The following is an 11,419-nucleotide window of genomic DNA, read 5'->3' as shown; positions in this document are numbered from 1 at the left end:
ACTTGTTCTATAAGCATTCAGTAAGTATGTCGTTATCCTTCAATAGAACTGTTCTGATGGAAATTTTTATGGTGTATAGGTCTTAGGATCTAGTATTTCTCATTTCAAAGAGTAACCTCGTTTTTTCAAACTATTATATAAAACCACAGTGCATTTAACTGATTTAGTTAAATATAATTTCTTACTTTAAATTCTAAGAGGAGAGGACTTCCCTGGTGGCGCAGTGGTTGAGAGTCCGCCTGCCGATGCAGGGGACACGAGTTCGTGCCCCGGTCCGGGAAGATCCCACATGCCGCGGAGCGGCTAGGCCCGTGAGCCATGGCCGCTGAGCCTGCGCGTTCGGAGCCTGTGCTCCGCAACGGGAGAGGCCACAAACGGTGAAAGGCCCGCGTACCGCAAAAAAAAAAAAAAAAAAAAAAAAAAATTCTAAGAGGAGAAAAAACTCTTTGAAGGAAATCTTTGTTTAGATGGCATAAAAGTAGGGGCCTAGTTGGTAGTAGTACTGACGGTCATGACTTGTGTTACTACATACACCCTACCAGTCAAAAGACAACTTCTTTAGGAATAATAACTATTGCTGCTTTGGCTAAAATTTGAGTCTTTCATTAGAGTAAAATTATGTCTGACATTTCATAAGGCTTAAATGCAAACAAAAATGATTAATCACATTCATAAATATGCAAACTTACGTTCAAACCACGATATTAAAAAGGTATATTACATTTGAGACAAAATGGCAAAACCAGAATTTTTAATTGCCAAGAATTTTATGTAGCAAGTTTGTTCAGTAACATAATAAAATAGGAATATTACATTGGCAGAAGTGGAATTAAAGAACATAAAATATTACTTTAAAACAGGAAAACAATGGGATCACTTTCAAGAGCCTCACAGAAAGCTTGTAATTTAAAATGCTACTTTTTCATGATTAATGGGATTAATATGTGGGTTTTCTATGATAAAAATCATGGTACCTGAGTAATACATACATTCAATTGCATATGACAACCAATATTATAAAGAGGTACTTTCCTACTTACTTAAGAAATTGTTTTCAGCTTATTCAGTGCTTTGTCTAAATAGCTTAAGATATGTAAAAAGCAAACAATCATACTGTTTCATCCTTCACACTTAAGGATAAAACTTTTTAGTAAGCATGCGTGACATATAATAAAATGGCACTTGAGGGAAATTATTGCTTAACCTAAAGGAAAAAAATATCACTGTTAAATTCCTGCCTGGGGGTTAAATTGTGGTCTTGCATTAATAAAGTAGGTTTTTGGATTCCTTAGCTTTTGGTGATACTTTGGAACCTTTCATATTTTCCCTGTAGATATTTCAGGCAAGCTCTAAAATTTGAGAGGACACTTAATAAAATAAAACTCCCATTTAGATGATAAAATATATTAATTCTAATAATATATAAATAAAGTAAATCTGATTCATTTACTGGGCAAGGGCTACATTCTAAACTACCCAACTCAAATTAAACTAAACTCTGTTTAGTTTAGCAAACAATTTTTCTCATTAGGCAATTAATGTTACCTTCAATAAGGCAATTCCCACATAGCCTTTGGCCATAGCTGTTGTCTTTAAAACAAAGTTCTAAATCTGTAGATCATGCAAAAGGTTATGATCTCCTTAGCAGGTGGTTAAGGAAATCTACAATAGGGATGCATGGTCAAGAGAATATGAGTTTTTAAGAAGTCTCATCTAATTAGCGGAGCTCTCGCTTTCAATCCCCCCATGTTCAGTTATCCAAGAAACTGAAATACAAATGGAAAAAATGAATCTGTGAAGTTAAAGGTATAAAATTCTGCAACGTTCCTCAGACTCTTCATTCTTATTTCTAGAATGGGAAGGGATTAAAGCTAACCTTATTTCTTTAGAGGAAAGCAGATGAAAAATTATTTATACTTTTAAAACTTTTTGCAGCGTTGATTAATGCTCATCAGTAAATTAGGGAGACCATTTCATTCATTTGGATATGCAAATTAACCTGGAAAATCCATAAAAACATCTTTATCGCCAATAAGCCCATCAGTATAGCAAAATATAATGTAAAAGAAAATGAATATTACTTGATAAACACATGTGAATAGAAGCATTTCAATAAGAAAATCTATCTTTTTTTATAAAAAAGCTTTCTATTTTAAACATCATTACTCAATCACAAATAAAATACTATCAATAAACGCCTTTGAAATTTCAAGTAAAAGCCACCGCATTTTCCTTATTGGGAATGTTTGCTTTCAGTCGTCCTTTTTGTCTGAGGTACTCTCTTCATGACTTTCACGGCTGACTTTATTACTTACGACTGAGGGAGTTGCTTGGACTTCTTTTGGTAATGAAAACACATGGCACGTCTGGAGGTCTAAGTAGGTTGTAAATATCTTAGCATATTCTGGATGCTTTAGGGCAAAACTTTTAAATTCCTCTAAAAGAGGAGAAAAAACAAAATCCAATAAATTGAGGTGAATCTTCTTTTGGCATGATGCAGATCAACATATGATCTTAATAATACAATGATTGCAAAAGTCTATTACTCAACCCCTATAAATTATACAACCACTTTGGGAGATAGTTTTTTCCATTATCTAGTCAAGTTGAAGATATGCATACTTTATTCCAGGGTATATAAGCGAGAGAATTTGTGCGTATTGTGTTCTGGGAGACATGTATGAGAATGTTCACAGCAACATTATTCATAATAGGTAAAAAATGGAAACAATTCAAACGTTTGTCAACAGTTGGAATGGCTAAGTAAATCATGGCATATTCGTGGAACAAAGTGCTACAGAGCAATGAAGATGAATGAATAGCTGTGTTGTAACAATGTGGATGAATCTTAAAACCATAATGTTGAATGAAAAAAGCCAGATGCAAAAGAACACAGGTTGTATGAGACCATTATGTAAAGTTCAAAAACTTAGGCAAAACTAAAATATATTTAAAGATGTGTACTTTTGTGGTGAAATGCTAAAACAAAGCAGGCAGAGATTCCTTTTTAAGTCAGGTCAGCAGTTCCCTCCTTTAAGACAGAGGAAGGGGTTCTATTTGGGAATAGGCACATGGAGGCTTCTAGGGTTATTGAAAAGCTCTATTCATTGACCTGAATGGTAGTTCCACAAGTGTTCATTTGTAAAACTTTGTTGTGCTCTATGTTTATGTTTTATGTAATTTTATTATTTTTTTGTAATAAAAAATGTTAACAAAATTTATTACCCAGGACTCTCTATTACTGGCTTTAAAAACTATTTTAACCTTTAACTCTGGTAAAGAAATAAATCATCTTGAAAAGCTGAGCCCTGATTTATGATCAGTAAGGGCAAGTAGCGTGTACAATATTCACTAATCATATCACAAGACCCCTGAGTAGTAGGCCTCCTTTTATCTCAGGTGTTTGAGATTTAGGAAGTGAGGTAGAGTATAGAAGGCTTACAAAATTAACCATCAAAATTTGAACCCCAAGCCTCCGGTAACCTGGAGTTTCTGAAATATGATGCTACCCTCAAGTTTGACATTTCTCTCTCCGCTTCTGTTTGGATGGAGAAAACTTTATTGAGCTTATATAGCAAAGCAAGCCTGGTTTTTGAATCAGCTTGCTATTTGACTCTATAATAAAAGGCTTTTAACCCAATATCCTATTTCTATCCATTCACTAACTAAAAAAAAAAAAATCCTCCAATAACCAAGTGTCTACTTCATGGCACATTAGACTATCTAGCAACTCTTGAAGATAAAAACAGGTCTTAGTGATGAGGAAGTCACCAGATAGAGCCCAGATCATTCTTTGCAATTACAACATTATTTTGCATTAACAGAGCACTTTATATTTCCAAATTAGGCAAGCTATTAATTGTTCTTTCTTAACATCCAAAATAAAGATTTATCTGCATGAGTCTATTTCAATGACGGAGATACAGAGGACGTAAGTGACTTCTAAGATACGTGGGCAGGAGTGTTGATCTACTGAAACCACGAGCTTTAATTTTAAGACTTGTGCTCTGGTCAGAAGATCAAGGCTCTCTGTCCTCTTTGGGGATGCTAGTGGCATTAAAGAGTAACTCACTTCTAGAAGTGCTGAGAGCTGGCAATAAGTAGAATTTGGGCATTAATTTGGCTAAAGGAAAACCAAGAATGAAAACAATTTAAACGATCACATTTAAATAATGTAAATGGATACATTCATGATACATTTCTATACCTATTCTTTCATAAAATCATACTTAAATACCTCAAACATTCCTGCAAAAAAAACTGGGCTTGCATAATATTGGGGAAAGGGAGATAGTCTGTGTATTCTAAAAAGAAAAAGGTTGAACTCCAAAGAACAGAGTAGATTTCCCTAAAAACATATTAAAACTGACAGGCAAAAATATGACTACCTACAAATAATCTTAGTATTAGCTTCCATTGAAATAGTTATTCCAAATAGCTTTTCAAAATTTGTAGTTCGGGGGCACGAACCTGTGTCCCCTGCATCGGCAGGCGGACTCTCAACCACTGCGCCACCAGGGAAGCCCTATCCTTTCTTTTTTTTTTTTTAATGTACTTAATAGAGTAAGTGCCCTAGGCACTTAATTACCTAAAATAGAATAAGGACAGCCAAAATGACAGTAATTAAAAACAGAAGAGTAAGAGAAGTCTGTGAACTAATTCCCCCATCCCATGAAAGTTATCAGGTTGAAACTCTTTGAACACCAGAAGGAAAAAGGCATTCAAGAGGAATCCCCCTCTGGCCCACGAGAGAAGACTGGGGAAGATAAGCCACGCTGACATCTACGACCACATCAAAGCTAAGGCAGGGGCCTCTCCACTGAGGTGTGTTTCCCAAGGACACTGTGAAACCGATGAACCATCCCTTCAGCCCTTAGGGGACTTGTCTTCATGTGTGGACTCGAGCCATCAGGAGAAAGGCTGGTCACTGGCGGATGGACCTGCCACTTGGCCACAAGGTCTTCCTCCGCAATAGTCCCTACCTCACAGGGGTGCCATCAACATGATGTGAGATAATGAACGTGAAAGCTCATCTAAGCCACTAACAGGAAACATTAATAGATGGTTTAGCTACTGTTATTACTGTGGGTCCCTCAGTCCATATCCCTCTACTGTGGCTACAACTCTGACATTCTCTAGTAGATGATCTTAGGTAAGTCATTTAAATTCTTTGCATCTCAGTAACATAAGAATAATGAAGAGTACTGATCGAATAGGCTTGCTATAAAGAATAAATGAATTAATATATATAAAATGTGTGAAGAGTGCTTAGCATATGGTAAGTCCTCAATAATTAGCTTCTACCATTACACCACTACTACTATTATTACTATCATCATCATTGTTACTATTAATTCTATTGTTAACATATTAGTGGGGGGAAACAACACTCTTGTATGAGGGTCAGTCATAGTCTGGATGTACACTGTACACTGTACAGTACACCGAATCAGGAGCCAAAATGCCTACTCACCATATGAAACAGAATCCCCCTGGGCTATTTCCTTGAAGAGACCAGAAACATCAAGGTCAGGCACTCCAAGGGAAGCCTGCAGAATGGTGGCAAACTCTTCCTCTGTTATGAAGCCATCCTCGTCAACATCAAAGAGCTGAAGGAAAAAGAAAATAAAGCCTAAGAATGAGCTCCTCCAGAGCAATGGTGGTATGTAATAATCTTAAAAAATAAACTCTTTAGTAATTCAGACATTCATTGTGCTGGGGGCTAGGGATACATGTCCATAAGTATGGTATCTGCTGCCTTCACAATACTTATAGTTTAGTGGTAGAAAGAGATAGGATTAAAATAGGGGCTACAGGGACTTCCCTGGTGGTCCAGTGGTAAAGAATCTGCCTTATAATTCAGGGGTGCGGGTTCGATCCCTGGTCAGGGAAATGGGATCCCACATGCCGCGGGGCAACTAGGCCCGCACGCCACAACTACTGAGCTCTCGCGCCTCAACTAGAGAGACCCCATGCCACAAACTACAGAGCCGATGCGCCCTTGAGCCTGTGCGCCACAACTAGAGAGAAGCCCGTGCGCTGCAACAAAAGATCTTTTGTGCCGCAGCCAAAAATAAATAAAATAATAAATAAATCTTTTTAAAAAAAATAGGGTTTACAACCATAGTAAGTACAAAAGCACACGGAAAAAATAGGGGCTATAACCATAGTAAGTACAAAAGCACATGGGAGTCCTGTGTAGAACAAGATGAATCCTACCCGGAGAGGTCAGGGAAGGCTTTATGACATTTGAGTTGGGCCTTAAAACATGAAGAGATATTCCCAGAACATACAAGGACTGGCAGGCAATTGCCTGGGGCTCAAGTCAGGAGAGAGAAAGACAAGCAAAGATCGGATCATGATGGACATATAAGGCCTCATCTACCCCTGCAGGATTATGATGGGAAGGGCTGTGGAGTGATTGCCTGTGAAGTGAGGGAGCTCTCTGGGGCAAAGTGTGGAGGATGGAGAGAGGGCAGAAAGTTGAAAAGACTAGAGGCAGGAAAAACAATTAAGAGTCTGGGGTGGAGAAGCAGGAAGGGCAGGAAGAGACAGAATTTATAAGGAAGCAAAGACAGGACTTACATATCAATTAGAGGTCTGTAGTGATGGAAAAGAAGGAGCTAAAGACGGCTGAGGGATTCTAGCTTGGGCAAGTGGGTGAAAGTGGGTTATGTTACCAAGAGTGGGAAAACAGGTTCCCAGTGAGATCAAGGGTTAGACCTGGAGAGCTTAAATTTGAGTCAGAAGTGCCAGGAGGAAGTTAAGATTCAGCACATCAGCTCAGGAGAGTGATGAGGCTTGAGATATGAATTCAGGTAAGGATTGAAACTACGAGTGTGTTTGAGCTTCTCTGTGGAAAATGCACAAAGTAAGGCAGAGCCCTGGGAACAGCAAGAGTTGAGGTGTGTGCAGGGAAGAGGAACCGGCCAGAAAAACTCAGAAGCAGCAGCCAGAGAGATGGAGAAGCAGAAAGAAAGAGCATGCATCTTGGAAGCTAGGGAAGGTTTTCAGGAAAGAGGAAGAAACTCTGACTGTGGTAATGGCCAACAGAGTAAAATGGCATAGGAAGGCCAAGCAAGGAGCAAGAAGGTTTGCTGGATTTGGCAATCAGGAGATCCTGGCGACGGATGGTAACGGGAATCAAGCAATGAATAGAGAGGTGAGGCATGGAGGCAACAGGCATGGCTCTTCTTTTAAGAAATTATGGAATAAAGCACAGGAGATAAATGGGGTAATAGCCACATACAAAAGGAGGCTGCCTTCAGGAAGGGAGAGATTGAATATGTTTATAGGCAGAGGGGAAAGGGTGGGATAGACTGAAAGTCAAGCAGTAAAGCAGGGGTAACTGATAGATAATTAATATGCCATATTCATAATCCTCTCCAGGGTATTAACATTTTTTCATGATATCAACACTGACTCTTTGCAGGCACTGATCCAACACGTTCAAATCACTTTACACACTCATTTAACCCTAATAATAGTCTTATGTAAGGGAGGTGTTGTTATTAGCCCCAGCTCACAGATGAGAAAGCGGAGGAACAAGGAAGCCAGGTAACTTTCCCAAGGTCACACAGCTTGTAAATGGTCAAGCTGTCGCCCAAATGCAGGCAGATATCTACAGTTCCTGCTGTTAAGGTATGCACTTCTGACCAAATACACGATCAAAAACAGGCATTGGATAAGGTGGGATAATCATGAAAAGAACAATAAGCAAATACTGAATAGTGTTTTAATTGTCCACTAGGGTGGGAGGAGAAAAATATAATTCGAAGCTGTGATTTGCTGCCCCCAGATAAGAAGGCACGGGACTCCTAGTCCATTTTCTACTACTCAGTCCCTAAATGGAAGATAAGATAGCTGGAAAGTGCAAAGTGAATTAGCTAGCATTTGTTTTCACAACAGTAGCCCCGTGGACTTCAGACACTGACTGCCAGGATTCAGTCACAACCTCCCCCCACCTTCTCCCAAACTCTAATTTTTCTGTAAAAGTCTTCCATTCCTAAAGAATTCTCACCAACTTATCAAATCATCTAAATTCGGTGCTTTGATGGCTCTTCCTTCTGTATAAGTTTCCTTCACACGTCCATCCTGGGGACTTCTACTTCCTCTCCATTTGTCCTCTGTCACAACTACCCCACAAAAACCCCTCCATTTCTCTCAATTCCTCATCGCTCCCAATAGCCTCCCTACTACAGAGTTCCCAGATTTAAGGTAAATCTCATGTTCTGGGCTCTGGTAGAAGGTTTAACACCCCATTTTCCTTGGAGAATGGGGGAGCGATATCTCCCCAGTGCACGGAATGCTGTGGGACTCTGCATCAAAACATCCTGTCTTTCCTAGCAAGCACATGGTCCAAGACCATTTGGACTCTTCCTGGAACATGAATGATGAACAGCGTTGGAGTTTGCTCACTCTAACGGCAGTGCCCAAGGGAGATGGAGAGCAGTTCCCGCAGCTGGGACCTCTGGAGCTGCCTGCTTTGGAGTATTCCCTGGAGCCTGCTTGCTGTTCTCACAACTGATTCCTCTGCCAGAGTCAACTGAAGAATGCTGACTAACATTCTACCTCTAAAGGTCACCGTGATGATAAAATATGATCAAAGATGGGAAGTTAACTATGAAGTGTTACCCAAATAAAAGGATGTGAATGCATTCTGTATATATACAAAATGATACTACTAAATGAAAAATAGAAGCATGCCAAAATAATTTTCAAAAACATACAGGGACTTCCCTGGTGGCACAGTGGTTAAGAATCTGCCTGCCAATGCAGGGGTCACTGGTTCGATCCCTGGTCCGGGAAGATCCCACATGCCGTGGAGCAACTAAGCCCGTGCGCCACAACTACTGAGCCTGCGCTCTAGAGCCCGCGAGCCACAACTACTGAAGCCCATATGCCTAGAGCCCGTGCTCCGCAACAAGAGACGCCACCGCAGTGAGAAGCCTGTGCACCGCAACGAAGAGTAGTCCCTGCTCGACACAACTAGAGAAAGCCCGCACACAGCAACGAAGACCCAACACAGCCAAAAAATAAATAAATAAAATAAATAAAATAAAATAAAATAGGCATAAATAAAATAAAATAGGCAAATAGACACTTAAATAAAACAAAACAAAAAAACCAAAACATCATACACCCCTGAGAAGGTTAAAAAAATAACCAAAGTAAAACATGACACTTGCTTTACTGAAAAAAGAGCTAATTATAGTTTTAGGTCCTTCTTTCCTCTCCCTGCCCCCCCTCAAAACCAAGGTCTAGGCTAGAGAAAAATCTCAGGACTTCTTTGAAGACAATAATTACTATGATTAAGGGCCAAATTTTCTATCAGGTCTTTCATTGGTAAACCCAAAGTGACCACTTGCCCAGCTGACCTTATAATCACACAGACAATCCCAGAACAGAAACAGAAATGTCTGGGTTGGAATAAGTTAGCTATGTGTATAATTTTAGGTTTTATGATGAATAAGTCTGTAAAAGTTTTCAGCTTGGAAAGAGTTCTTTGCCTTGAGACCATCTGCTAAGCATCAACCTCTTAGGTTCTTTATAGGCCTAGCAGTTAACTCAGTTGAAACCAATCTGAAATAAAAAGTCAACCTGGGGACTATGTCAAGGATAGAACACATGGAAATTCGTGAGGCTATCCCAGGTGGCCTCTAAGACGTGAGAAAGGACTCTGGGAGGAAGAGAGTTTTTCTAGATGATAGAGGGGAAAACACTGTTGAGGACACAGTGGGATATTCTTCTCAGAGGAAATCAGGAAGAAATAAGAGTAGGAAAGAGGCATTGGAAGGGTCCTCAGCTGTTATGGTGGATGAAGCAGAGACTCAAAGAGCTGTATGATAAGATTCCACATACACAGCTTGGTAAGTGAGATCAAGTTTTTGTTTTACTTGAGAGCAGATCATGTAAGATTAGAATGTGGAAGGGAACATCCCATTCAAATACTAATTAGATAAAGCACGTTTCATCTCCAAAGAACCAAAACACACTTTGGGAATGTATTCTTCCCTCTCCTTTTTGCATATATAAGTGATAAAATGGAATCTGAGTTCTCATAATTCAAACCTCCATTAAGTTCTGCTAGGGATGGGGGACATGGATTTTATTCATCTGCCCCTCAAACCCCCAGACTGCTGTGACAATATATGTGATATACAGGAAAACACATAGGGTGGAAACTTGAGACATTTATGATGGTATTCACCTGACGCTACCGCAACAAAATAAACTCCATCGGGAAAAGATCACTTAAAATAACTCTGACATACAGAGTGAGAAAATAAGGATGGATCAGAACTTTCTGCCTGGTGAATTGGGAAGACTATAGACAGGTGGTGTTTATTTATAAACCTCACTTTGGGGCTCCAAAATGGGGAGGCTGAAAAGAAATAATTTTTAAACTAATTTATGAAATCACCTGCTCTTCAATTTTAATGCTGTTAACTAGGCTGCTTCCAAACACTTTCTTTTTGCTTAAATGGATGCTTGTCTTTTCTTTATTCTCGGTAGCGATTGTCTTAATCACATTGCCCTCGTGTACATGTCACAGGAGATCTATAAACACTCGTAATAGATGCACTGATTTTCAGATAATACACTTAGAGTCAACACTTGTTTACGAGACAGACCAAGATGATTTCAGTGGGGCTGACAGTACCTTAAATGCCACCTGGATGATCTCCTCTGTGTTGGCAGGGTTGCACAGGACAGCCAGGCCAATTACATACTCTCGGAAGTCGATACTGCCATCATGGTTCTGTGAAAGGATGGGAGAAATCAGTTAGCAGGGCCACTGGTTGAATGACTATTAATCACAGCCCACAAGGCAAAATTCAGACATGCCACGCAGCTCAGCCTCGTCATGCACTGAGCCAATTTGGAAAAAAGTTCGCACTGAGAGAGAACAGCTAGTGAGTGGCCCACCCATTCCCAACTCAGAAGGAAGAAAACTATATTCCTGTTGAGCGATCAATATAAACATTTTATCACTGAGGCTCATTTAGAGTGGCTCTATGGCACTCATTGTGGGTTCTTGAGTTCAGCCTTGATAGGAGCCTCTCTGGGAAGGAGGATGGGGGATTTCATTCTAGGTGGGACTGAAGCCTTCATTCCACCATCGATGGTGGGCCTGCCATGATGGCCAACACTAGTGGGTCACTAAGAGACTCTCTCCATGTAGGAAATAGAAGGGAAAGGAAAGGGGCAAATTGAGGCAATAATCACAGCTACATTCTTTCTTCTTTCTGTGCTTACTCTGCAATAAAGCAGGAGAAAGTAAGCAAACCCGAGCAACTTCAAGGGACCCTTAGTGATATCGGGCCCTGGAAAATCCTGCACTTCTAAGCCTTGGAAACTAAACCTAATTCGTATGATGTTTATATCTATATTCAGCAGGTATTTCTTTCTTTCTTTT

General features: G+C 39.7%; 1 protein-coding gene across 4 annotated transcripts in view; it reads right to left on the bottom strand.

Annotated features, from left to right (window-relative positions):
* Positions 1-821: 821 nt before the first annotated feature.
* The window catches only part of LPCAT2 (lysophosphatidylcholine acyltransferase 2), a 63,610-nt gene continuing 53,012 nt past the window's right edge, over positions 822-11,419 (bottom strand). For all 4 annotated transcript variants that reach the window (XM_028477687.2, XM_007110271.4, XM_028477688.2 and 1 more), the window contains 3 exons: positions 10,664-10,762; positions 5,474-5,609; positions 822-2,437 (listed from right to left, as the gene is read on the bottom strand). In XM_028477687.2, the coding sequence (XP_028333488.1) occupies positions 2,253-2,437; positions 5,474-5,609; positions 10,664-10,762 (420 nt within the window). In that variant the 3' untranslated portion in view covers positions 822-2,252. The remainder of the gene's footprint in view (positions 2,438-5,473; positions 5,610-10,663; positions 10,763-11,419) is intronic.

Source organism: Physeter macrocephalus, chromosome 17 (genome assembly GCF_002837175.3).
Source record: "Physeter macrocephalus isolate SW-GA chromosome 17, ASM283717v5, whole genome shotgun sequence".
Taxonomy (NCBI): domain Eukaryota; kingdom Metazoa; phylum Chordata; class Mammalia; order Artiodactyla; family Physeteridae; genus Physeter; species Physeter macrocephalus.
This window is presented reverse-complemented; position numbering and strand designations above follow the sequence as displayed.